Genomic DNA, 27,984 nt, shown 5'->3' with positions numbered 1-27,984 from the left:
CACCTCATCACTATGTCAACCCATCACTCCACCACCCCACCACATCATCACCCAACACCTTGTCAACAGAGCCAGTCAACCAGGAACCCACTCGCCTCACCAGCTTCTCCCAAAATGGCGCTCGCACCTAAATTGTTGTCCGTCAACACCTCCTTGACCTTCTTGGTGATGGAGTAGGTGTCCAGCTCAGGGGACATGGCGACAATCTCCTGGATGCCCACAGGGCCTTGGCTGTTGGGGTGTGCCTTGCCTGCCACCACTCTGCCCTCAGGCTGCTGGTTTTCCTTGCTGCTCTCCAGGGTGAGGGTAAGGGGCTCCTGCGAGCCTTTCTCGTGCTCAGTGGGGCTGGGGGGCGGCGAGGGGGATGGCTGTGGCTCGGCAGGGCTGGCTGTGTGGCACCAGGGAGAGGACGGGTCAATGGCACTAGTGGGAGGTCACTGCTCAAACCCAATAAAGGGCCACAAGGATGAGGGGAGGGGATGGCAGCAGGAACATTAAGGTTATTTTTATTATTCATCTGTTATTAATTATTATTTATTATTCCTGAAAGGGAGAAAGTCAGCAGAGCCTCTCCGGCATCTATGGCTGAGCAGGAGGCAACAGTGGAATAATTAAAGAGAGAAAACACAATATTAACATAAAAACCCAACTACTTCTTTATTCCAGGCACAAAGCCAAGGATTTTTGTTGCATTTTTCTTTTTCTTTTTTTTGACTAGATGACTTTCAAAACCCATTTCTGACAAAATAACATTAGAGGAGCTGTGCAACAGCCCTGTCTTGTCTAACATACTAATTAAAGGGGGTTGAAATGAGCTGGATGTATCTGAGGGGCGGCTTTGGACAGAAGGAAGAACAGGTGATGTCAGGTAGCCTGGGGCAGCTGCTGGTGCTGAGAGGATGCTGTGTGGGATGAGGACATGACCAAATCCTCCTGTATTAGGATGCGGGAGATGGATGGGAATGGCATTAGGAAGTTTATGGAGCAAAGGATGTGGCAGCAGCAGCACTTACCCTGGGAGGGAGTCGGCTGCTGGCTGATGCCTTGCCCCAGCTGGTCCGTCAGCCAGAGCTGCATGCGGATGAAGGGCTCCCGTCCCTTCTGCGTCAGCTTACTCCATGGCTTGGGCCGTGACAGCATGTCACTCACACTGCCCTGGGACAGGCCCAGTACCTGGGTACGGTGCAGGCGTTATGTGCTGGGCTGCTGCCTGGCCATCGTCCCTGCTGAACAGGACGCTAGCCCGGCCGCGCTGGGGCAAGGAGCAGGATGGATGAAGGGGACAGGTCTTGTACTCACACCCCATGGTATGCCCAAATCCCTCAGTCCCAGTGCTTGGTGCAGGTGTGGGATCACCCTCAGGGATACCCACTGGGTATGGGTTGTGGGGACAGAACTTTCTCTGTGGGCAGTGCCACCAATCAATTGGTGGTGGCCATCAGGAGACTGCTGGGTTGGCTTGGACATTGAGGACTCTGAGGGGACCCCCGGGGCACAGTGAGGACCCTGGCAGGAGGTGCTAGAGGACATCAGCCAGCCCTGGGTACTGATGTGCACAGTTCCCACCCCACTGAGGGGACACCCGACTCCGTTCCCTGGGCTGGTACCTTCTCTCCAAAGATCCTCTGGCAGATGCCATTCTTGGCCAACTTCTCCTTGACCTGCCGTGTCAGCTCCAGTGTGTCCACCTCCCTGTACATGTACATCTCATACTGCTCTGGGGTCAGCGGAGGCACGGTGGGCTTCAGGGTGCGTGGTACATAGGCAGGGTAGTAGGACAGCCGGCCACCAGTCACCGGCTCCATGCCGGCACCCTCCACCTTCATCTCTGCCAATCGGTGTGGCTCATCCTCAGCTGCTGGCAGCTCATCCTCATTGGCTCCACTCTCAGCAGGCTCACCCCTTGGCCAGCCTCGTCCATTGGCCATGCTGGAGTAGCTCGAGGAAGAGGAGGAGAGTGAAGGCGAAACAGAGGTGTAGGGTCGGCTGAGCAGGCTACGCTCTGACGCCCAGTGCTGGTCAAAATAAGAACCAGCATCACCAATCTCCGACTTCACCTTGCGGATGATGCTCTGCACGAAGGCAGCAGGTGAGAGGACAGCAAGGGGTGTCTGCGGGGGGCCAGGGCTGGCCCCACTGCCCTCCTCCTGCTTGACATAGGCTGGGACGATGTTTTGGCTGACTGTGGCCAATGTGGAACGCTCAGTGGGTGGAGTGCCCACAGGCCGCCCGCTGCTCCCTGACTCCATCTCCAGCAGTGCCTGCTGCTGTGCCTGCATCTCCCGCCGTGCCTGCTCCAGGATGCTCTTGATGGCGTCCTCTGAGCTGCTGCCACCCGCCCCGTTGGTCACTGCTTGAGATGTTGATGGGTTTTTGGGCTCACCTGCAAAGAGGGGGAATGAAGGGAACTGCTGGGTGCAGAACTTGTAGAGGTGCTGGTTAGGAGGGAGGGAAGGTTTGACATTTTGAGTTTTGTTCCTGCCCTTTGTCTGGAATGGAGTTAATTTTCTTTCTAGTGGATATTTTGGGTTTAGGGTGAGAGTATCACTGATAACACACATGTTTTGGCTGAAGCTGTTCAGAGCTTACACTTAGTCAAGGACTTTTCACCTCGTCATGCTGCTCCACAGTGAGGAGCTGGGGGTGCACAAGGAGGTGGGAGGGAACTGAGCCAGCACAGCTGACCCAAACTGGCCAAAGGGATGTCCCATACCATATTGTCACCATTCAGAACAACAAAACTGGGGGCAGTTGGCCAGAGAGGTGGGAAAGCAGCTACAACGTTCCTGTACCTAAGTGTGATTCCATTCTGACAGCTGCAAAATAAATCCCATTACCAATGATGGCAGTAAACATGTTTGTTTTCTCTGACTGTTTTTCCACCATTCCTGTCTGATGTAATCCTCCAGGATTCTGCCTTCTCAGCAGACTACCTGTTTTAATGTATTTCATTTCTCGTCACTGACTGTGAACAGAACTGCCTTAATGATTCCTCACGCCATGTGGATTGTGTGCTCTCATTTAATTATCTGTTCAGGGAAAGGAAGGATGGAAAAGTCCAAAGTTTCTGAAAGCTCAGGTGCAGGGCAACGTGCACTTGTGCATAAGTGTTTTCTTTCCAGCAATATTTACCAGCAGTTCTTTCTACAATCTCCCAAATCTCTATGGATGTCAATGGGAGAAATGGAATAAAAAGACCCATTTTGGCCAGTGCTGTGTGTAGGGATGGGAGAAACTAGGAAGCACTGCCAATCCCTCACAACCACCCTGAGGTCTCAGAATTGTTTCTGGAAGGGATGGCCCAAGGATATGTGGCCTACAGTCTCCAAACACCTATAGACAGAACGCACCTCCCTTCTGTGACTCGATCTCCTTCTTTGCCTGCTCCAAGATGTTTTTGATGGCATCGTCGGAGCCGGTTTCTGGCGTTCTGATCCGCGGTGTGATGCTACCTGATCAAAGAAGCATGACAGGAGATTTGTCACCAGCACTGGTTCTACAAGCTCCACTTGTACGTCAGGAAGCATTTACTGTTGTTCATGTTTAGTTATTTTCAGGGATGCTGGATTTAAGAAAAACACCACCATTCATTGGTCGCCAGCCCCTACTGACAGCTCTTGTCTCCAACATGGCATCACCTGGTTGAGGACACATGGGATCAGATGCCACCATGGCAAATCAGAGCACTGCTGAGGAGCCACTGTTCCCAGAGCCAGGAGTTATTCCATGATGGTGACAACACTGTACCACAGTCCTGCAGCACTAGAACTTGATTATTTTAACAATATATTCCAAAACGTTCATTTGTATACCACAAAGCAGCCCAATGGAAGACTAAATGAGTGAAGCTCATCCAGGAGCACATGGATTGCAACATCCCTGCCCCACGGAGAGCAGTGCCTGGGGCCACTAGGGACAACCCTTGAATGCCATGGGTGATTCCACACAGTGTCCCCATACATCACCATGGGGCTCAGGTGTGAGTGCAGTGGTGGCAGAGGGGCAGTTAGGGGCAGCACCTGGCATTGGGGCCACCCCACCACTCACCTCTCTGGCGCACCTGGATAGTCCTCAGGGCCAGTACATTCTGCTCATCGGAGAGAAACTGCTTCATCTTGATGAATGGCTCCTTGCCCTTCACCGTCAGCTTGCGCCAGGGCTTGGGCCGGGCCAGGATCTCACTGACAGAGCCCTGTGACAGCCCCAGCACATAGTGCCCAAAGACCCTCTGCCCAATGTTGTGCTTCAGCAGCTGTTCCTTCACCTGGAAGGCGATGTCAGCTGTATCCAGCTGCTCCTCATCAGCTGAGCTGCCCCCGCTGCCCTCGGCAGGCTCATCAGGTGGGCTGGTGGTAGGCGGAACAGTGCTGGGGGGCACAGAGCTGCTTTTGGCTCCAAAAAAAGCAGTGGTGAAGGGTAGTCCCCCTCCAGCACCCTCACTCTTGTAGGGGGGCCCCTGTAGTGGAGGGCCCTTGGGGAGTACTGTGTCCCCTGGGAGCCGCTCTCCCCCTGGGAAGGGGGACATTGGGAACGTCCGGGGGCCTTCAGGAGCCAGGCCAGGGCCAGGTACAGCTGGGAGAGGAGCAGGAGAGGCTGGCTCATCAGCTGGCGGCTGTGGGAGCTGCTGGGGGGATGGGAACGCCTGTTCCATGCCCAGTGGGTCCTTCCCTGACTCGTCTTCAGAGGGATCCTCCTCTAGAGATGAATGAGAGAGATAGACACGCACTATAGTCCTGCCAGCTAGGCACTCCTGCCTCAGTTTCCCTAGACAGGAATCCCCCATCCCATCTCCAGGCTCTTTCTGAGGGCCAGGATCCAACCCCAGTGACTGCAAGCTATGGTGGACATCATAACTTTGACTACATCAGAGTCCACATAGAGAAGCAAGCAAGTGGTTGGGCACAGATTGATTATGGACATAAATGTTAAAAAGTATATATGTACGCAGTCTGATAGTAACAGGACAAGGGGGAATGGTTTTAAAATGAAAGAGGGGAGATCTAGACCTGATGTTAGGAGGGATTTCTTCACTTGAAGGGTGCTGTGGCCCTGGCAGTGCTGCCCAGAGCTGTGGTTGCCCTATCTATGGAGGTGCCCAATGATCCCTTCCAACCAAACCATTCCATGATTCTACAATGTATGTGCAGACATGACTCTTACAGACATGGTTTAGTGAAGGTCTTGGTAGAATTAAGTTGATGGTTGGATTTGATGAACTTAAGGGCCTCTTACAACCAACGCTTCTACAATTTATGGCACATGAGGTAATGCGTGACCACCATTACCCTACCAGTGCTGGCCATCAGGCTGGGCTTCTCCAGCAGGTACTTCTGTTGTGGGTAGAATGCTTCCTTCCCCAGCAGTAGGGAGTCCTCTGGCTTTGATATGCCCTGTAAGGGGCAAAGCAGCGGTGGGCTGGGGTGGCAGGGCTCTGGCAGGGCCAGTAGACCTCCCGCATCCCACCAGGACGCCGGGCCCGTGCCACGGCACTTGCCTGGGGCAGGCTGCAGCTGGCGGATGCCACCTTCATGGCCTTCAGGATGCTGGGGGAGAAACGAGGGGTGGTGAGGTGGGGGATGTGGCCTTGCAGCACCCAACCGCGGGAGCAAGCCTACCTCAGCTCTGTCTTGATCTCCTCATAGTCTGCTTGAGCCTGGAGCTTCTCCTCCAGCTTCTGTGGAGGACACACTCATGGTGTGAAGCCAACACAGTCAGATCAGTACCCACCCTGTGCCCACCCAAGCCCCCACACCTCAATGGCTTCATTCTTGGAGGCCAGCTGTCCTTCTAGCTCAGCAATCTGGTTGGCAGAGGATTCCTCCAGCTCCTGTAGCGAGCTCTGGAGGTGTTGGATGTCCTTCAGGAGCCGTAGGATCTCCCGGTCCTTGGCAGCCAGAGCAGCCTCCAGCCTTGACCCTGAGCACATGGAATAGTTCGCTTTGTCCTGCTGGGAGAGGGTACAGCATTAGCTCCTGGCCACCCAATGCAGGGACATGGGGGCTATCACTGGCATGGGGTGGGATGGACCCTTCCTCTGTCCTCAGAGGTCTTCCATGTTCAGAGGAATGCTATAGGAATGCAAATCCCCCACTTTATCGGAGGCTGCTCCCTATACTATTGCATAGGCAATGTTATGACCTCAGATCAGCTTGTATCCCTCCTGCTTTGCTTCTGGCCTCCTCCCAAATGTGATGGATACTGCTTAATGCAAAATAGTGCTCCCAGGCACAGCAGAGTGCTTCTGGCTGCATGCATGGGGTGCTCGTGGCTGTAAGGGATGCTTCTGGCCATTATGGGATGCTCCTGATCATGATGAATGCTTCTAACCTCTATGTTGTGCTCTGGGATGCAATGGGATGTTCCCAGCTGCTATGGGTGCTCCAACTATGGTGGGATGCTATGAACTGTGATGGGTTACTGCCTGTGGTGATGGGATGCTCACAGCTGCAATGACTGCTTCCAGCACTTGTAGTGGATGTTCCCAACCACTACAGGATGGATGTTCCCCAATGCTATAGGAGCTGCTCACCCCAGCAGCACCCTGAGGGGAGCAGCAGGCCAGGCGCAGGGAGCTGTTGACAGCTGCCAGCTGCTCCCTCAAGCTTTCCACCTCCCTCTGCGCAGCCTCGGCACGCTGCAAGAGACCAGAAAGTGGATCAGAACAACCACCCTGTGCCTAGGGTAGAACCAATCCCAGCACCATGCCTCCCTCTCCTGAGCACCCTGCTCTCATCCACTACTGGAAATTCTCAGCTCACCTGGTTGGCTTTTTCAAGGTTGGTCATGATCATGGCCACTTCGTCTGCCCTGAAAGAAGAGGCATCAGATAGTACACAGATGCCAATCCAGAGGCAAGGGACACAGTCAGTGATTGGCAAAAGTCCTTGTAAGACAGCAGCATAGCCATACATCTTAGATTTAGGGAGTGACCGCAACTTTGGGTCTCTTTATGCTCTCTGGGACTCACTTGGAGGCAGCTTCCTCATCGTATTTACACCGTAGCTCCAGCAGCTCTGTCTGTGTCGCCTTCAGTGCTGGCAGTGGGGAAAAAGAGAGAAGACAGGGGTGAGAAGTGGGCCGGGGGCTTCAGCTCCCTGTGGTTCCCACAGTCCATTTTCCCTACCTGAATGAAGCACCTTGATCTTCTCCTCGGCTTCCCCCAGCCGCATGGCCAGGGTGAGCTGGGCTTCTTGCAGCCCCCTGTGGAGAGAGGTGCATCAGCCACAAGGGTTGGATTTATGTAGTTTATGGTTCTGGTGGTAAAAATTCACTTTGGGGGGAAAGTGCATGGGGTGATGGGTTGGGGTTGGATTTGGAGATCCTAGAGGACTTTCCCAACATTAATGATTCTATGACTCTGAGTGGACACAGCAGTGATGGGTTGGTCACTGGACTTGATGAACTTAGTGGTCTTTCCCAGATATCAGTTATTCTGTGATTAAAAGGGAATGGTAATGCACTTCACCAGGGAAATGGAAAGTGAATTGGCAATGCACATCTCTAGTGCACCCAGCACAGCCCCACACTCTCCAGACCCCTGAAAATCTTCTGTTCCCAAGAGTGGTGTCCCCCAAACCCTGCTGTCCCCATGGTACCCAGGGGTGTTTTCCTGGCTCCATCCCTGCTTGGTGTCCCCAAATGAAGAGCCAAAGCAGGAAAGTAGAAATGCTTCTGCACCAAAATGCAACCCCTCCTGTCATTAATTAGAGGGGGGAAGCAATCAGGGAAAAGTTATTCTGCATTATTTATAGCCCTTACTTGCCAGGAACTTACTCGGAGAGCTTTGCAATTTAGGGTTTAAAGATTCCTCGTTTGTTACGGGTGTGGTGTGTTAAGGAATAGCAATGAAGCGCTGCTAAGCGCGCCGCTGGGAAAGCTGGGAGCCTCACAATTAAAAGGCCGCTTAATGAGCTTCATCCACCGGCCCCGATTTAAGCTATTTGCTCAAACAGCACCACGTGGCACACCCAGAAACTGCTGGGAGATGGACAGACAGACGGACACCACCAGGCAGGAGGTGCCACGGGGGTCCATCCTTTCCTATGTTCACTTACTTTTGCTTCTCTGCCTCATTTCTCTGCAGCAAGGTTTCGGCCAAAAGCACTTTGCTGTCAATGTCAGGGAGTGTGGTCTCAGCTGCCGTAAGCCCAGCTGCCGTCAGAGGTCCTTCTCTCTGCTCTGCGGGAGGGACATGTGTCACATGGTGCTTGGAAGCATGTGAGGATGTGGATGGCGAGCACTGATGCCACCCATGCACTGTCAGCACTTTGGGTACCTTTGGTGCTGAGGAGCTCCGGGTACTTCTTCCAGGGGCAGCTGAGATCCTTCAGGGGTGGATTTTCAGGCTCAAGGCGCTGGAGCAGCACTGGAGCAGGGTCTGTTGGCAACAGCACTTTGGTGGTCAGGGGCAGGGAACAATCACTGACAGTCCCATCCCACCTTCCCAAGCATGAGAGTCACTGTCCTCATTCCCACACCCTCCACTCCAAAGGCAGCAGCCAACTGCAACCTGCATAAAACCAGAGATGGAGCCCTTGATGCTACCCCATGTTCCACTGCCATGTGCCACCATAGTCATCCCAATGGATGGAACCCTTGCTGCCATTCCTTGTGTTGCCATCATGTGCCACCACTGCAGTCGTAATGGATGGAACCCTTGATACCATCCCGTGTGTCACCACCGTGTGCCACCACTGCCATCCTAATGGATAGAACAGAACCCTTGGTGTCACCCCATGTGCCACACCATGTGCCACCACCATGTGCCACACCATGTGCCACCACCATGTGCCACCATCACCCTTCCAAAGCCCCCAGGAACTGAGCACTGCTAGGGTCACATGCAGGACCTCATCCCCAAGCACGGTGGTACCACTGGCCCTGGTCTCCCCAGTCTGGGTGCAGACAATGGCAGTTTGTGCCGAGGTAAGCAGGTGCTTTCAGAGCCGTATGTCTTCCCTCTGTCAGCATTACACCATCATTAGCTAGTGTCTGCTCAGCAGGGTGTGCCATTATGTCTCCCAGGGCTGATGTAATTATACATTGACATAATTAACCCAGCAAGCCCATTAAGCAGGCCAGCTAAAAATTCATCTATAATTATTTGTTGTGTGCATGCTAATGAGTCCATCTGCACTGCCATTGTACAACATGAACAAATTAATTTACAAGTCTGAATTTTTTAATAAGTTCAAGAAAATGCCTCCTATTGAGCCAGGTTAATATAGGTTTGAGGTGCTTTATTTTCTTTTTTTGCCTTCTTGGATAAGAGAGGAAATAGATTGGAATTCTCCAGGGTCAAAAAGTTAGATAAACAGGGAAGTGGGATGGAGCTGCACAGTGGCAGGCATCCAAGGGAAAAGCAGCATAATGGAGATGGAAAAACTCCAGTGTGTGGCTGCCTCTGTGGGGACTGTGGGTGTTTTTGGGGTGTGTGCCCCAAATCCATAGGGTTTGGCCTGTGGTCCTCCCTTCTAGCACCCAGCATGGATGTGATGAGCACAATGGATCTGGGGTCCTGCAGGATACTATTGGACCCCATAGAGAAAATGCCACTGGTGCCACCCCACCTGGAATGCTTTATGGGAGCTGGCATCACAGCTCAGTGTCCATCCAGCTGCAAGCATGCTGCAGAAACCCACCCAAGAATTTTGGGAATTGGCCCCTCCACCATCCTGAGCCACAGGGAATGGAGCGGACAGAGGGTGAAAATGTGCAGCACAGATCCAATAAGGGCTGGATGCTCTCCTGGCCATTAATAATGCCTATAAGCAGGCAAGTTAATGACGTGGGTAATTACACCCATGGCAGAGGGGATGGGGACCCCCCCTCAGTGCTCCCCCCACAGCCAGGGCACTGCCAATAAATGCTGGGGCAGAGCCCAATGCAATAAGTGCCCACAGCTCTGCTAACCCCATAATGAGAATCACCCCAGAGCTGCTGTCTTATAGGTTCTCTCTCTATATATATTAATATTTCTGTCTAAATAATAGGTCCCACCACTAGCTGGCGTTATTGGATGTCATTTAGCAGCAGCAGTGCTGCAGCAGGAACTCCAATCTCTTCTGTGTCCCCAGCCCTAGCACGGTGGGGGCCTTTCTCACATCCCCACAGCAGCCCACAGCTGCCAGCAGCACCAAATGTCCCCAAGGGAGCTGCAGCCCACCTCTGTGCCTTCCGTGCTAGGGGACAAAGAAGAGCAGAGGGCATCCACAGGGCACCCGTGGTGCATCCAGGTGAATTCAGGTGCATCCAGAGTGCATTTGTGGTGCATCTGTGGTGTATCCACATGAATCCACGGTGCATCCACACTAATCCATACTGCATCCATGGTGCATCCACACGAATGCACAGTGCATCCACACTAATTCTCAGTGCATCCACGGTGCATTCACATACATCCACGGTGCATCCACAGTGCATCTACATTAATATACTGGGCATCTGCAATACATCTACGCTTTATCCATGTGCATCCATGGTGTACCCACACAAATCCATCCACAGTGAATCCACCTGAATCCACAGTGCATCTGCACTAATTCACAGTGCATCCATGGTGCATTCACATGCATCTGTGGTGCACTCATATGAATCCACCAAGCATCCATGGTTTACCCACATGTGCCCATGCTGCATCCTGGCACCAGCAGCCCTCACACCAGGCTGGCACCCCTCATGCTGCCTCATCCCAACCTGCTTCTCCCCATCCACCAGAGCCCTATGAAACCCTCCACACATCAAAGCTGGGCTTAAATCAAATCATCCCCAACAACAATGACATTAATTATGCTTTTAACACATTTTACTGCTTCTCTCCCTTCCCTTCACGCCACATCTGTGTGAACAATATCCCAAAGATTTACGGTTTTCTCCCGTAATTACAGACACACAGCAGCTCACTTATCACAATTCTTGCTGAGCAATCAGGCTCTGTTACAGTCGCTGCCAGAGATTTGTGTTGACAGCAGCCATTCAGAGCAAAAAGTGTCGAATCAGGACTTATGGTGTGCTTGGTTTGGCTGCAGAGAGACACACGGATGGGGACAGACAGGAACAGAGTGCATAGGGGTGTGCACATGTGTGTGCATGCAATTGCATGTGATTGCACAGGTGTGCATGAGATTGCACATCACAGGGAGAAGTGTAGGAATATGAAAATGCATGCATGTGTTTGCATGGGGGTGTGTGTGATCGCATGTGTTTGCAGTGGTGTGCATGTGGTTGCATGTGTGTTCTCGCCTGTGCAGGTGACAGCGTGTGCAAGGGAGGGGGCTGACGAAGTGAGGAGAGCAGGAAGATAACTGGATTCTGCAAAGCGAGCTGACATTTGGATCTTGTAGCACAGGATAAAATTTAATGAGGACGAAAATATGTCTCCCTAATTCCCCTAAGAAATCATTAAAACATTTTGTTATTCTTAAATGTCTGGAAAATGAATTAGCGGCCCTGCAGGAGCCCTTCCGTGCATCCTCAGCCCTTTGGAGCTTTCTGTCCTCAGGGACGGGTGCAGCCCTGCGGCTGCCACACAGTGCTGTGCCTCAGTTTCCCCCAGAGCTGCATGAAGAGCCCCTGGGGGGGTCTGAGCCCCCACAATCCACTGCCAGGAGCTGGGGCTGTGTCATTTCACCCAACTTACCATCAAAAAGACAACTGGGGATAGCCGTAGTGTTATTACAAGGGCTGAGCAAATGTATTCCTTTTCTAATGTCAAGATGCATTTGGCTCAGGGGCTGAAACACAGCGATGGCAAAAGCTGTTTCCACTTGTCTCTTCGGTTGGGATTTCCAAAGCAACATGCAAAGAGCGGACGTCTGCAGGGCCGGGACAAGGCGCTGTGCCCCTTCTGCTGGGTGCTGCCTCCTTGCTATGCAGCCAGGTCGCCGCCGCAGTCCTTACCTGGAGCCTCGATCAATTGCTTGCAAACGCTCAGGAAAGCCGTCTCAGCCTCCTTGCTCCTCTTACTAAGTGCAATCACCTGCGGGGAGATGGGAAAAGGAGGGTGAGGGATGGGGCTGGAGGAGGGAAGGACTCATGGGGAAGGACAGGGGCACGGGATGGTGTCCCTGCTTGCATCCTGTGCACTGCCTTGGGCAGAACTCTTCACGCCGCTGTAATGTCACGCCACTCTGAATCATTGAAGCACTCTGAGTAAATGAAAATTATAATTTAATGTTGGTGCTTAAATAAGAAATAAGATTTCTGCCTGGCATTGTGCTGGTGTGACAATGCACACCCTAAGGGAGGATGCTCACGGGGTCCTATACAATAGGACCAGAACTCAGTTCTCAGCTCAGTCCCCTTGTCCTCTTTGCCAGTATGGCCATGATGTGTCTGCTGATGGTGGGGAGGTGACACGCTGCCATGCTACCAGACCAATGGTACTTTCATCTGCCCCATCCAACATTCATAGGCGGGAATCATTCTCTCCTGTTCAATTTCACTATCTGCTACTGCCCGTTGGATGAGTTCCTCCAACCCTACTCCATGCATGTCCAGGACAGGGCTCCAATGGGACAAGGAGACCTTCATGAATGTCCCACTGTCCCCAGGAGCCTGGTCTTGGGGTAACCCCAGTAGGAATGCTCCCATCTCAAACAGCCCCATCCCCCCAAGCCCCAAGCTCAACCCCAATGCAGCAAAGGCACAGCACATCACTTTTTCCACCCCTCCCCTCACTCATGGAGCTTGCAGCACACTGCACCAGCCTGGATGCAAATTGCTTGTCATTCAAAACAAAAGCAAACTGCTCATTTGTAATTCAGCAGCCACCTGAGCAAAGCTGCCTTCTCCTTCCCAGCTCATGGGCACTGGAGCACAAAGATCATTTTTCTGCTGTTAAAATTGTATAAGTCGTGCTTTTTTTAGCATCTTAAATACAAACGGACTTTCCTGTTTGCAGCTGAAGAGGAATTTCCTGTTTGCAGTTTCAGCATTGGCTTTGGGGCACACTGAAAATCTAATAATAAAGTTTAGAGTGGGAAGCATCGAGTGGAAGGCGATGGGAGAACATCGTGTCAAACACACTGAGTCTCATTGATCCAGCATTGAGATGGGCCAGGGCCCCAAATCAGGCTGTTCCCATGGGTTTTATTCCTGATGTCACCTTACAGATACACAGCAATCACAGAATCATTAAGGTTGGAAAAGACCACTAAGATCATCCAGTCCAAACATCAACCCATCACCTCCACGCCCACTAACCATGTCCCTCAGTTCAGCATTGGAGAAGGGGAAGATATGGGACCTTGCCACTTCCCCAGCATTCCTGCAGAGTGCAAACACCTCACTGGGAACTGCAGGAATGAGGTGCTTGGAGCAGCTCTCAAGGATTTTGCTCATCTTGAGTCACAGTGCTTTGTTTCATTTCAGGTTTGGTTTTCTCGGGACTGTGCGGAGGCCAAGCAAAACATCATTTGGGGACCTCAAAGCTGCCCAAAATGTTTGAAAACACTTATTAAAGTAAAACATATGGATATTTTCCAGGGATATCCCCTACTTGGGCTGCAGCCTCTCATTAACCACAGCAGATGCTGTTCATCAGCTCCCAAACTACACTTTTTGCCCCCAAACCCAACCCATCCCATGGGCGTGGTTGCACCCAGTGTCCATCCCATGGCTTTGGGTTGCTGATGGCACCTCTCACCTTCAGTGTTATGTATTAACAGTGAACCAACCACAGCAGACAGATTTTGAGCCAGCTCTGCTCTTTCAGAGTCCCACTAAACTTCAGGAAATGTCAGTGACAACGATCGGGAAAACTTCCCATGGCCTTTGGGATAATTTGGGACAATTCCCAAAATAGGCAGCAGGTGGGTTTTTTAGCAGCATGAAGCCCTCCAAGCTGAATAAATCCCCTCAAAAGCAGCTCTGGGGTGGGGAGGTGGGGGGAGGTCAGCCCCAAACCAAGTTTCTAGGAAGCAGGTTTGGTAGAAAAGCCAAACTCTCATTAATTTCACTCTTCCCCCCCCCCGTTTCCCCTGTGGCATGGGCTCAAGGTGAGCGCAGTGCGGGAGCAGGGCGTGTGATGGATGACATTCCCGCGCCGGCTCTTTTTCATGGCTGGTGACTTTCCAGCAAAGCAATTATCACTGTAGAATGCGTAATAGCCTAATTAATTACTATTGTCAGGCTGGCCTCTGTGCCATGATTATACCTTACGAAGCCAACTTTTTAAACATTTGGAAGCAGAAATATTATTATAATTGACTGACAAAGCAGTGAAACTCCCCAGCCCGGCCGCGTGCCCGCATCCATACCGCGTGGGATCCAGCACACGCTCCTCCCCGCATCCTCCCATCAAGTGCAGGATAAGTATCAGTTATTTCCATCTAAATACTTATGGCAGTGAAACACAAATGAGCTCTTTCTACGCAAGGAGGAACAGCTGTCGGGGGGAGAAAGCAGCAGCAGAGACCCCAAACAGTTGAAGAAAACTGATGAAAAAATACATTCAAGCTATTTTCCTCTTTCTTTTTTTTTTTTTGCTGATGGATAAAGAAGTCAGGGAGAAAAGTGGGAGGGATGGGAACAGTCCCATTGCACGCACATCCAACCCTTCGTTCCACTCCAACTCATTCCTCCAAAGGCAGAAAGCTTACATCGCTTTCACAAGGCCAAAAAGCAATTCGCGTCAAAAAGATCAATAATATAAAAATAAAGCCTGAGAATTCTAGTTAAAGGGAACGTCATATAAATATGTTGTTCACGTTCATGATTCGCAGATTAAAAAAAAAAGAAAAAGAGAATCAATATAAGTTCTTCAGATGATGTTATTTCTAATGAGAAATATACCGACACTGCTGCAAATAACTGCTTAACCGAGAAAAAAAAAAAAAAAAAAAGCATTAATAATTTACCTTATAATGCGTAGGCTATGAAATGAAAGAAAATTGCTGCTGGTCCTTAATTTTGTTGTAATACTTCCTGACAAGTTCAATGACACACTGGCAAAGTTCCTGAAAGCGGAGATGCCAATCTCAATGGTTTTGCCCCTTCTCTGGGCTGGGAGTGGTGGCATCACCTATTGGTGCTGTTTGGAGATGCCAGTTGTCACCACTGGGAGAAGTTTCCCTTGGCCTTCATTTTCTGCATTTCCATCACCATCTCCAGGGCTCCAAATACATGGAGCTCCCAAGCCATCCCCAGCTGATGCCCAACCTCAATTCCCAGTGCAGCAAACCCATCTCAAGAATGCTTTGCGTTTTCTCCAACACAATTCTCTCTATGTATCTTTTTTTTTTTCACTGCCAAGTTTAGACTTTTTCCCCAAATTTATTTTTTCAGTGCGTTTGCTGACAGTTGGTGACTGTCAACCATCTGCTACCCGTGCACGCACCGGAGCGCGAGGCTGCAGTGCGAACCGAAGGATGCCAGGCAGTAGGAACCAGAAACACCCCACCGGGTGGGTTTATTCCCACATTTACAAGAAATATTTTCTTGCAAAAATATGCAAAACTTGCAAGTTCGGGTTGAGGAGCTGCCTCTGCCAAAACTAAAAATCACCACAAGGCTCATGTCAATGGAAGAGGTGGTCTGAGGGACTTAAGATCACACCACGACGCATTATTAGGTTTAATGCAGCACAGTGGGGATGAGAATGCAGTGATATGAGATCCTCACTCACAGCTGGGTGGATTTTGGCACTGCCAGCCTTGCACTGCCTGGGCTGAGGATGCGGAGTCCATCCTGCAGGACAGCAGTGAGGGTGAGCAAAGTTTCACCTCCAATTTAGCAGAACAAAACTTTTAATTTAGATGTTTTCATCCATCTATCAGAATAAGGAAAAAAAAAAAAAGTAAGTTTAAAATAATGACTGTAATAAATGAAGGTAATTAATTGTAGTTTGTTCCTTTACTGTCTAGTCAGCTTAATTTTACCTTTTCATCTAATAATGAGAAAATAATTTTTGTGCTCTGAGGGTTAATGATATGTAACTGCAAGAGCTGCTAATTGCATGTTGCAAACTATTCATCAAAATCCCCATCTGCGCTACTTGATTATGTTTGCTAAATTATTGCTTTGAATTATCTTTCATAAAGCAACTTTTGTAATTAGCAGGGCTTTCGCTTTGCTCTTTTCTCCGTTGCAAGGATATTCAAACTCGGTCCGTTTCAAGCTGTTGCCATTAAGCCGCCATCGCGGGCAGCTTTTTGTGATTCTCCTACAGAGAAATAAACTGGCCTTTATCTAATCACAACGAAAAACAAAAGTCGGGTTTTCTCTCAGCAGAGACGATTTATTCCTTCCTTCAATCTCCCTCCTGGCTCCCATTTCTCCTTCCTAGAGAAAGAAATTACATAGGAAGGATGCAGGAGCCTAAATGTATATGAGCTGCATTCCGAAACGGCAGAGAAATGGCAAAGAAGCCCATCCACTGCAGCACAGGTTAATATTTTAGAATTATTTTTTTTTATGCCCATTTACAAGAAGGACTAGAGAGGGAACTCGTGCCATTCATCACCGCATTTTTATGGGCTCCTTCCCATGACGCAGATGATGTAGAGTCCTGCTCTCCCTGTAAATATTCATGGGGAGCACAATGAGAAGTGCAACCCGCAGAAAAGAAAACCCAAAAATTTAAGAGGGAAAAAATAAAAGTCCCCCCTTGGGCTAATGCCTCCATGTGCAATTATGGAGATGCCAACGTGACGACCATGCGCAATGAACAAGCATCGCCCTTTGGCCCCATCCAGGATTATCTGCACTGATCCAGCAGGTGGCAGAGGGACAACATCCACCCCATGGATATGAGATGAAATAACCTGCCTCCAGCCTCCAGCAAGAGCAGGTGATGGGTGGGGAGACATAGCAGCACTTCATAGACTCATAGAATCATTCCTGCTGGAAAAGATCTTCAGGTTCAGCCATCAACCCGTCACCACTAACCATGTTCCTTGGTGCCACATCTACACATCTCTCAACACTTTGGTATCCCTCCTGTTCTACATGGCAAAGAAACACAAACTCAAGGAAGCTGTGTTTATCCCAACCCACCCTTTGGGATAAATTCCCTCCAGATCTGCTCTGAAGCACACCCGGAAGGGAGGAAGGCAGCCACACTGGTAAAGAAGCTGCTACCAAGCCAGGGATTGCATCCCAGTGTCACCTCTACCACCGTAAATCCAAGGGCACTTGGTAGAGGTACTGGTTGGGCCCTGCAGGACGGAGCTCACCCATGCGCCGCGCATCTAATGAAGGCTATTGGAAAAAATGCAGTATTTAAAAGACTGGAAATGTATTCCTATTGTTATCACTCTCTTTTATGTGTTTATGCATAGTGCATTGGAATGAATCAATACTGGATTGCCCTATAAATAAATGAGCATATCAGCAAACTGAGTAATAAAATGAAGTGATGAAAAATATGGAAATCAGACACATTTGTGTAAATCCAGTTATTGTTTACTTTAATATTTTCTTATGCAGTTACGTAGCTCCAAAGAGACAGATTTAAAATAAGGTAATGCTCAGCAGATGACAGATCCTAATGTGTCGCTACCGGCAAGCGCGGCATGCTGACATCTCCCCAGGGGGTTTCCATCTGAGCACATCAGAGAAGCTCAGCGAGCAGCCCCTGGTAAGGAGCATCACAGACCCAGGGAGACAGCAACAGATCTCACAGGCATGCACCACCTTGGCCCATCCAACGCCGGACCAGAACTCATGCTCACAAGCTCTGAATGCCACTGGAGACCCCAAGGACCACATAGATCATAGAATCATAGGACAGCTTGGGTTGGAGGGGACCTCAAAGATAACCCAGTTCCAATCTCTTGCCATGTGCAGGTTGGTTGCCAACTGCTAGATCAATCCCAGAGCATCCCAGCATAGCGATCGCATTGTCTGGAGAAACTGTGGTTGGGATGATGCATCCTCACTGAGCATCCCCTGCGATGCTCTTGGTTTTCCATTTTTTCATCCCATCCGCCTCCAGTCCAGCAAACTGCCTCCGCTAACATCTATTTTGGAGTTGCTCTTTTTTTTCCTCTCCTCTTTTTTTTTTTTGTATCTCCCCCATCTGGGCTGTGATCTCGGCACCAAACACCCAGCGCTTGCTTATTGGGAGCACTATGAAATGCAAAGCCCAAACCCTGACACCCCAGTGCCCGCACGAGACACAGACACAGTTTGGGGGCTGTCATCCATCCCCATGGCTAATCAGCTCCCTTCCCTGTTAGCCACTTACGTCTCCAGTTTTCAAACTCTAGTTGCAACAGAGGGAAACGTGCCGTCCTGCCGAGTTAATTCTATGACAGCAAATGTACTGTACTTCAGGTACATTTTTCTTAAATTCCCGGCTGAGTTCAATTAAATGTTTATGAGGCTGTTCGCGTTTCCCCCGCCGTGCTGCCAGCTCAGGAGCAGCAGAATTCAGCTCCTTCTGGAACAAAACAAAAACAAAAGGGGGGAGAGGGGGGGGTGAAATAAAGAAAGGGGGGGGAAAATGGGGAAAAAAAAAGGTGTTTTAGGAGCACTTTTTTCATGACTGTAATCCCCCTGGAATGATTCCAACTTGTGCTGGCAATATTGATGGGGGGTGGGGGGGGGCTGTATGAATAATTGAAGAAAACGGGTATGCAGTGCAACAGCAAAGCAAAGGCAAGCGGGTGGCTGTGATAATCAGGAGCTGATCAATATGCTCTGCTACCCAGCCCACCCTCCTCCTTTCTTTTCCAAAAGGAGCAGTGACATAAGCTCATCAGTAACTGTAAAAAAACATCGCACTCTGAGTGTCAAAATAGTCAAGTACAGCATATTGTATTGCCAGATTTGATTCGGAGTCCACTCTGCTGCCAGCTTACATACATCAGCAGGGAAGGAAGCAGTCCAACTGTGACTTACTTACACTTAAGTGTTCATAAATAAGAATTTCAGGATATGTATGGCTTTTTAATTTCAGCAGAATTTGAAACAAAACGGTGGGGCTGACAGGAAGTAAACTGACCCTCAGTGCCATCAGCATAAATCACAGCCCTGGCCCTGGCCAGCAGTGCCATCACTGAGGCTGACATGGGACAGCCACCACCAGGCCACCGAGATTCCCAGCTCATCCCCACCATCCCCTGGCTCACATCAGGATCATGCAGAGCATTAAGGCCATGAGCCATGGAGAAGCAGAGGGGCTTTTGTCTGATGGGAAGATCCGTCGGGAGCTTGCAGCCCCACCACGAGAAGCTCATTAGCCAGACTCTAATTACTGCCCTGCAGTCTGCGGGAAAAGACGGAAACCATAAAATGCAAAGACGGGGACACTATTAATTGCTTTTTGATGAATTGGGTGGCAGGGAGTCAGGAGGTGCTGGTGTGGGCAAGCCCCAAACATCCCTGCCTGGATGCTGGGTACCCAAAAAGGGAGCACTTAGGGCAAAGTGGGTTTGCAGCAGGGCTCAGGTGGAATGCGGCAGGCAGGGATACTTGGATGGGGGAATAAGGATGGTGGTTTTTGCTGAGCTAACAGCTGCCAGTATTGGGTACAGGGATCAACTTTTGGAACCCTCTGGGTAAGGACCTATGGGGAGAGGAGGGATGTTACTGGAAAAACCCTCTGCCTCAGCCCTTTTCCATGGGGCTAGAGCATCTCTCTTGCTATTCTTCAAACCCCATTGCTCCCACATGCCCATCCAGCATGGAGGACATGGGGCTGCGCTGGCAGGCAGGAGTACCCAAGCCATCCATCATCCCCTACGTATTATGTAAATCTGCAATGCTAAAGATGTATGGAGTCAATTATCAGGGGTCACTGCTGGGTGTAAAATTCATACAATGAAGCTCTTGGTCTCAAATGAATTTGTGAGAGATTGCAAGCTTACTGCCTTTTATTGGACAATATAAATATTTCACTGTTATATAAAAAAAATATTGGAGAGAAAGCAGATAAAACCAGGTCCTGTGTGTATACAGAGAAGGAGGGAGTGAAAAACGGCCGTCAGCATCTTTCTAACGGCCTCGCAGTGCGGTACAGGAACACGGGGTTTTATGAGCAGGTTGGGGATAGGGGGAGCAGCGTGAGCAGAAAAGCCCCCCCAGTGCATCCCTACAGCAGTGGGGGGCCATTGGTGCACTGTGGATGGGCTGCTGGTCACAGTGCAATTATCAGCACCAAGAGCATCACAATGGGGTTACTTGGCTTGATTGTGGCACTGGTGGGGACGGTGCCACCAGCTAACACAGCTCCATGCCCACACCTTAATCCCCCAATATCCAGTAGGTCAACCCATCCCTGTGACCATGAAGTGGGAGAAAAAATTAAATTAAATTAAAAAGCCTATAGGAATCAATCCCTCTTCCTCCATCTATCTATATTTTATTAAAAACTTTTGCATCAATATTAATGGTTAAATCCTTGCCCAGCTGAGTTTAATCACCTGTAAACTGCATCCCCAGCCACAGGGCTTTGCTGCAGGGTATGACCCAAGGAGAAGCACTGCCCACAGATCCCAGTGCCCCCATCCCAGGTCCTCCACTGTCACCAACAGCCACGTGGGGAGGGGACACAGGTGCTGAGCCAGAGCCATGTTCCCATGACACTGACAGGGATGGAGTCTAAAGGAGAAATAAGGTGGGCATGTGGGGGAAGAGAGGAAAGAAGGGGAAAATCAGGATCCTGGGTAGAAATTGGTTCACAAGCATAAAATATCTGGGGCTCTGGCTACCAGAAGGTACCTGCTGTCAGGTGCTATGTGAATCACAATGCTTGCATAGGAAGGATTTGAATGGAGTCCATTAGTGCCCGGGATGATGAGTCAGGACCAGGGGAAGGAGCTGCAAGTTCACGCCTGGCTGGAGCCAAGTGAGAGCATCAGCCAGGTTCAAACAGACTCTATTCAAGCCCCCCAAAAAGGGAAATGCATATCAATAGTGCTGGCTACAGGCTTTCCCATATGGCCAGGAACTCCATCAGGGTGCCATGAAGTGTGCAGGCATGCGGCCACATCCTGAACTCTGCACCCCAGACACAAAGCAAGCAGCCACGTTGCTGGCTCCAGCCATCTGAAATGGAATCGGGCTCTACAGCACTTTATCAAAGCGCTGTAATGGGATCTCAGAAAGGGCAGAGATTGGAGACATGCGGTAGATTTCTATTCCCAGGGAGATATGAAAAAGCTGTGTTAAAAAAAAACCACACACAAAATATATATATATTAAGGGCTGCTACCTCATGGGGTACAACTGGGGGCTGCTGGTGGATATTCTGCTCTCCAACTTGATGCTGATGCATGGCAGTGGGATTGCAGGGAGGCTGGTGCCATCCCCACCCCACAACCCCATCCCCAGCCAGGGGCAGCCCCACCGGTGGCACTGGAGGGCCCCGCTTCCAGCAGAACATTCATTCATTACCATATTCATTCAGTGTTTATCTCGCAGATGTACGGATCCGTTACAATGGAGAAAAAAGAGAACTCAGAATTTATTCTCAAAAGATATTCAAATTAGTTAATCAAGAGTCCTTTTATTACGTGTCTCATGTACCAGCAGCAACTATCCATCGAGATAAATGATCAGCTGCTAATAACTGATTACATTGCAGCAAGTGTTTTCTTATCCCTATTACCACCATGTTTAAAGACATTTTATAAATTTCTAATTATTGCAAATTGTTTCTCCTTTTGAAAACATCTTCCCATACTCATCGGCTGTCAGTTTCTCTCCAGATCTCTCTCGTTGAAGTGTTTTAATAGGGAGGGAAGCACAGAAGCAGGCATCCCAACCACCTCGTCCCCATTGCCCCTGCTCACAAGACCCCCTAAAAATGGTCTGGAAAAGGGCCAAAAAAGCAAACTAAGGGAGAAGGAAGGCAAACTGAAAGCAGCCATGAGATTGATCAGGCTGGGACTGTACTGTCTTAAAGCATGATCCATCTTGACAAGCACGGCGTGGTGGCTGGGGCCGTTTTCCTGGGAAGGATTCGCTGTCCAGTGAACCACGGAGAAATAAATAAACCAGCAGTATATAATGTGGCTCCTGACAAGTGCAAGACATCCGTTCCTAAAGACACTGGCATCCGAGGTCAGCGCGGTGCTTAGGAGGGTGCTAAATAAGATCCTGCTTTCCTCCTGCATATTTTACAGATGAAAGCTGTTCCAGCCTGACAGAAATAGTTAAGAAGGTTCAAAGCCAACGAGGACTTTAAATCCAGCCACCGGCCCCATGCCGCCACTCCAGCCTATTTCTGGGATCCATTCATTACGGCAATCAATCAGCTATAAAAAAAAAAAAAAAGAGGAAAAAAAAAGAAACAGCAGCAAAAATGATGATAAAATAAACCCCTCTGAACACTCTTAGATGCTGTACTGGAAAATAGATTTTCCATCGCTTCGGAACAGCGATCTCCAAGCCATGGGACAAGCTGAGACCATAGGAGAGGAGGAAGAAGAGGAGAAAGGCTCCAAGGGAGCATGGCACACAACACAACATGCTTTTGGGGCACGGTATGGCTGCATGGCTGCCGGGAAGGGGCCATGGGCAGAGGCCCAGTCCCGACGGCGGATTCCTCTTGGCTCCATGGGGGCCCAAAGCAGGGGAGGAGACGCCACAGGCACCAGCCAGGCCATTATATGCTTTATTGATGCTGTTCTGAAGAAAGCTAATCAATATATTAGATTTCCCAAAGAAAGAAAACACCAGCTGCCAGCAGCGCACGGCTCCTCGGCTGTGCCGCGGCTCTCCATCAAGGCCAGGGCTGTACGGGTCGGGGTCAGGTTCAAGAGGAGGCCTGGCGCTTGTGGGGTCAGGCCAGGGCCATGGCTGAGCTCTGTGGTGGGGTCCCCTGAGCCCTGGTGAGCTGAGATAAAGCCAGGAATCCCGCAGATATCCTGCACAGCCTCTGCATGGGGAAATGCCAAGGGACAGGCCTGTGCCCTATGGGGCAGAGCCAGGGGATAGACCTGTGTCCTGCAGGGCAGTGCCTGGGGACGGACCTGTGACCTGCAGGACAAGGATAGACCTCTGCCCTACACTGTAGAGCCAGGGGACAGACTTGTGTCCCAAAGGACAAGGCCAGGGATAGGCACAGAGACCAGGATGGAGGATAGGCATTTGGGACCTGGCCCTTGCAAGCTGTATCTGCTCAGTGGAACCACAGCAGCACTGCATGGTCCCAAAATTTCACCATGGATCATCAGTGCAATGCCCTGTGAGCAGCCTGGCTGCCACAGCACAAAGAAAGACCCCAACAAATGGATGGGAATCCAGCACCGGCAGAGAGGATGAATGATGTCACAGGGAATTGATTGTAATTTTAATAGAATTGGATCATTTAGGGGTCTGTAGAGCAGATTCCTGAACCCCAAAATTGTGCAGATTTGTAGTACAAAGCCTAAAGCAGGGCGCGTTTAAACAAGGCAGAGTCAATGTCCCACATTTCCCCAGGATTATCTGAACCATATCAGATATAATCCAATGATCTGTAAAGTGATTATACCCAACTGAATATAAGAGATCTCTTCTGGTAATGCAATATTTCATCCAGCTGCAGACATTAGGAGAAGGCAAACAAAGGAGGAGATTTAATAAGTGGAAATAAAACTATAGGCAGAGATAGTTTTAATTTTTTTTGTTGTATTGCATCTAATTGCAATCAACAACAGACATCTGACACAGTGACAGCATCAGCAAAATTGCTGCTGAGAGCACAGAATCTTTGTCTAAAAATAATCAGACATTCAGCGTGCCACTGTTTGTTATAATGGTAATCGATGCTGGAGGCTTTGAATTCCATCAATTTATAGATCTGCTCTGTTCTGCCTGGTGATTGTGTTCTGCACACATCTACTCCCTCTCAGCGCAGGCAGCGCCGGGGCACTGTGTGATTAAGATAAGCTCAGATTCCTTTCATACATTCCTTATCAGCTCTAATTCTCCACCAGGCAGAGATGTTCGCAGCAGTTAAAGATTAGTTCAGCTTCTCAGACGCCAAATTTGAGGGTATTGATCAATAAATCAAATCAGAGCAATCAATTGCCCAATCAGAAGAGTCTAGCCGATGCATTATTACTGGCGCCTTCGAACCAGGGCTTTCATGGGTTTCATCAAAACACTGCCTGCCTGGCTCCCCGCCAGCTCCCAGGCTGCCTAATAGACTCCGCAGCAGAGGAGCTCCAGCCCAGCAGAAGAGCAATAAATTTCTCATCAAACAGCCGATAGAGAAACAAGATGAACATCTGTTTTGCTGCAATGAAACTCCTGTGTTCTTCGGGATCTGCAAACCAGGTCTGACAGACCACCCCAAAGGCAGCTTTGCCTTCCACAAAGCAGCAAAGCAGAATATTTGCCAGTTATTTCAATCAGGTAATTTAAGAAGACTTTGCATTCGCCTCTCCGCAGCTGCTGGAGCTTTACAGACAGGATTCCAGCTCAGTCAATAATAAAAGCCATCCTGGGACCCTATACTATGAAGGCAATTTTATGATACCCATTATGTGGCAATGTAACTTCATTAAAAGCTGTTTATTCCCTCTAAGCATTTTAAGCACTTTCCCTCACCCATAAAGCAGAGCCTCCCATTGCACCAGGAAGGGTTTTGTTGTTGTTGCTTGTTTTTTGTGCTTTTTTTTTTTTACAAAAAGCCATTTTCTGGCATTTCCTCCTTGGGTCACTCCCAATGCTGGGGGCATCCTGAGCATCGCTGTCAGGTGACACCCACTGGTGGGGGCACAGCACCTGTGTGCTGCACCAAAATACACCCAGTGATCAAATTCACCCACCTGGAGCAAAACCATCCCCCCTCCCACACCCCTTGAGACATCAGTGCCTTCATTTTTCAATGCCCCTATCAGCTGCAGGGCATCCTGAGTGCCTTCCCCATGGAAAGAGAAGGAGAAGCCATTTCCCAGCCGATTTCTTGTAAAAGCAAGAAAGGAAAAATAAAGGAGAGTGAAAAAGCAGCACAGAGCTGGGCACCATTCAAGGCAGCCCTGCACCAGCCGGGTGCCTGCTCCAAAAGGCAGCTGTATATTACGTTTATTGTGCACTCAAGATGAGCTACGATTCCAGCAGCTCTATTTAGGTGACATTTATTATGCTGGCTTGTTTTATAAATTAACATGGACAAGGGACCCTAAAATTAGCCGGCATCATCTGGCTCTCTGCTGCAAAAAGGGTCTGGGGGAAGGCTGCGGGTGCCTGGCTCCTCTGCACATCCCCCTGGGGGCAATCTGGGGACCTTCAGTCTGATTTTAACACCTGGCATCAACTCCCAGCCCCTAGAGATTGAGTCGCAGTTATGGCCCAGTGGGGCAGACCCCATCCTGCAGAAAACAGACACATCCTGCAGACAGCATCCAAGAGATGACATAAAGCCTAAAAATCAAGCAAACAACCCCAAATCTCAAATTTAACACTTCTTCCTGTTGGTAATTTCCTGTATAAACACACACACACAAAGGCAAACCAACAAAAAGGGCCATTCTCTTGAGCCAATTCTACCCAAAAAACACCTTCAAGAATGTTCATGAAGGACACAGTTCCAACCCCAGCAACAACAACCCTGGCCATTAGGAGGCTCATTTGTACAGATCTCCATCCTTCCAGGAAAATCCTTCCAAAAACATGTGCCTTTCCCCAAACCCCTATAGTGCAACGGGTCAGCTCTTGGCTGCATCCAATGTGTACTCGAGGTTTCTTTAAACAACAGCCCTGTGTAGCCAAGGAAAAATAGAATTACTAGAATACATTTTAATTGATTTACAACAGCACTTAGTAACAGTGATAAAAGAAAAACTTGTTTTATTGGCCTGTCTGCTAATTAGCTGCACTGACTCTGGTAGGGAACGCTGCACTCGTGGCACAACCCCGACCTTCACGCAGCCAGAAGCAGCTTTCATACACAAAAAGTCCTTTGTAATAACAGGAGACAAATGTTTGCCAAGGACAACAGGCTGCTCTAAGCGTTATCACCCGCACTCCCAACATCAAAACCCCAGCAATTCCCAACCAATGGCAAAAAGCAGCCCCACTGTCTCCCCTTCTTGCCCATAAATGAGCCTTCATAGCAACTTCTTCCCCTAACGACTTTTAAGGGCAGCAGATAAAGTCGAAAGGAGAGCACAAGAACCCAACAAATGTTTAATATTCAATAAATGTGTCAATTTTACATACGGAGGCAAATGGGTCTTTATTGAAGAATTGGTAAACTTCCTCAGAGGAAAGTAAGTGCATTTTAGCCTTCAAGGGGTCCCTGATGAATAGAAATGGAATGTGATTTGTGATAAAACTCAGCTGCTCTATAAAAGACGTTAAATAAATGTTGCTGTTTCACTAGGGATATACAGAATTGATTGCATTATAGACTGATTTGAAGATGCACACTCCTGCAAGCCACCTGCTTGCTTCTGTGCACAGCATGGCCCAGCCCTGCTCCTCCATGTGTACCCCAAGCACTGGTCCAGAATTTTCTGGAAGTGCCATAAAAACACTGATCTCTGTGGTTTGGTCCTTGGCGCTGTGGGGCACCTTACCCAGGGAATTGCTGCACCTCAGCACAAGGACATGGCATGTTTCTGGTTATGAGGGTCTGCTGAAGGTTTTACAGTGAGGGTGGTTTGTCACTGGCACAGGGTGCACAGAGAGGTGGAGGTGCCCCATCCCTGCAGACACCTGCAGTCAGGGGATGGGGCTGTGAGCACTGATGGAGCTGTGGGTGTCCCTGAGCACTGCAGGCAGTGAGATCAGATGGCTTAGGGGGTTCCTTCCAACTCACACCACTCTGTGATTCTATGATTACCATTTTCCAAAGTCATCATTTCTTGAATTACTATTACGCACAAAAAAGCAACTAAAAACACCATCATCATCACCAGCATCCCAGGGCTGGTGCCAGGTCCAAGACAAGTTCCCATCCCCCCAGGCCTCTTGCCCAGGACGAGACACAGTAGAACCATGAGCAAAACCAAGGGCGGCAAAGCAAACATCCCAGCTTCCACACAGACAAATGAGAGGCCGGCGGTAGCACCACGGCGAGCACAAACTGTGATCTAATTGTGTTGTTGCTCCATCATCTTTAATCAATAGCATCCAGGGCTGCCACCACTCGCACAGCCCAAATCCCAGCCTCCGCCAAGAAACAGCATGTTGTTAAAAAGCCCAATAGCTTTTCCCAGCTAATAGGTGGCTCATTCCCTCAACCCCGCTGATTTTTTAAAATAAACCTAAATCCCAATAATTGTTTAATGTTTATTTGTATTTAGCTCTGGCTCACCTACCCCGTCTTCTTGATGTCAGAAATTGATATTTGGTTCAGGTGGCTAGAAAAAATAATAATAATTAGGAAATGGTTTATGTATTGCCATAGTTGAACACGCTGGAGGAGCTGGTGTGGGTGCACCACAGCCTCTGAGCTCCATGAATTCAGATCTGCTCCAGCACCATCTGCAACCACAACCCTGCCCTCTACAAGAACATCCCCTCAGCCCCTACAGGAGCATCCCCTCATCCCCTACAAAAGAATCATCATCCCCAACAAGAGTACCCCTTTGTTGCCTAAAAGCACAAGCGTCCCCTTCCCCATTCACTCCAAGCCAGGCTGAAGGTGCTCCTGGAAAAGTACAGGAGCATGGCAGCCAATTCCTGCAGGAGATCCATCATGTCGGATTAGCAACTTAGTTTCTTATTAGCTATTTTCCATCCTATCATATTAATATTTGTTTTCACTAATACAATGCAGGAGTCTTATCATATTAGCAACTTTCACATCACATTAGTGAAAACAAATACTAATACAATACAATACTAATATGACATGATCTGACGGGAAATTGCTAATACAATAAGACTCCCCTACCATACCAGTGCAGAAATCACACGAGCCCCAGTTCCGGCTCACCCTGAACAAGGCACATACCTGCTATTCCTAAAAACAGCCCAGTGCTCTGTATCTAAGGGCACTGGAAGAATGAGTAATGATCCCCAGCACATCCCAAAATCCCTGCCCCACCACACAGCTGACAATGGCAGGAGGCTCAGACACCCATATAAGCTATATTTTCC

At 49.4% G+C, this 27,984-nt stretch overlaps 1 protein-coding gene across 21 annotated transcripts in view; it reads right to left on the bottom strand.

Moving 5' to 3' along the window:
* The window catches only part of CUX2 (cut like homeobox 2), a 52,747-nt gene that overhangs the window by 3,817 nt on the left and 20,946 nt on the right, over nucleotides 1-27,984 (bottom strand). For 3 of the 21 annotated variants that reach the window (XM_085555819.1, XM_085555821.1, XM_085555820.1), the window contains exons 2-18: nucleotides 11,899-11,977; nucleotides 11,639-11,732; nucleotides 8,276-8,377; nucleotides 8,055-8,178; nucleotides 7,124-7,200; nucleotides 6,968-7,034; nucleotides 6,759-6,807; nucleotides 6,443-6,634; nucleotides 5,753-5,947; nucleotides 5,616-5,674; nucleotides 5,495-5,543; nucleotides 5,286-5,390; nucleotides 4,048-4,693; nucleotides 3,351-3,452; nucleotides 1,608-2,383; nucleotides 1,014-1,173; nucleotides 101-388 (exon numbers count right to left, since the gene is read on the bottom strand). In XM_085555819.1, coding sequence (XP_085411945.1) covers nucleotides 101-388; nucleotides 1,014-1,173; nucleotides 1,608-2,383; nucleotides 3,351-3,452; nucleotides 4,048-4,693; nucleotides 5,286-5,390; nucleotides 5,495-5,543; nucleotides 5,616-5,674; nucleotides 5,753-5,947; nucleotides 6,443-6,634; nucleotides 6,759-6,807; nucleotides 6,968-7,034; nucleotides 7,124-7,200; nucleotides 8,055-8,178; nucleotides 8,276-8,377; nucleotides 11,639-11,720 — 3,073 coding nt within the window. In that variant the 5' untranslated portion in view covers nucleotides 11,721-11,732; nucleotides 11,899-11,977. The other 18 variants (XM_085555815.1, XM_085555817.1, XM_085555806.1 and 15 more) reach the window with 15 other exon arrangements.

This window comes from Coturnix japonica, chromosome 9 (assembly GCF_054131305.1).
Source record: "Coturnix japonica strain WE chromosome 9, WE-NBRP24, whole genome shotgun sequence".
Classification (NCBI taxonomy): domain Eukaryota; kingdom Metazoa; phylum Chordata; class Aves; order Galliformes; family Phasianidae; genus Coturnix; species Coturnix japonica.
Note: the sequence above shows the minus strand (reverse complement) of the source record. Positions and strands in the feature narration are given on the sequence as shown.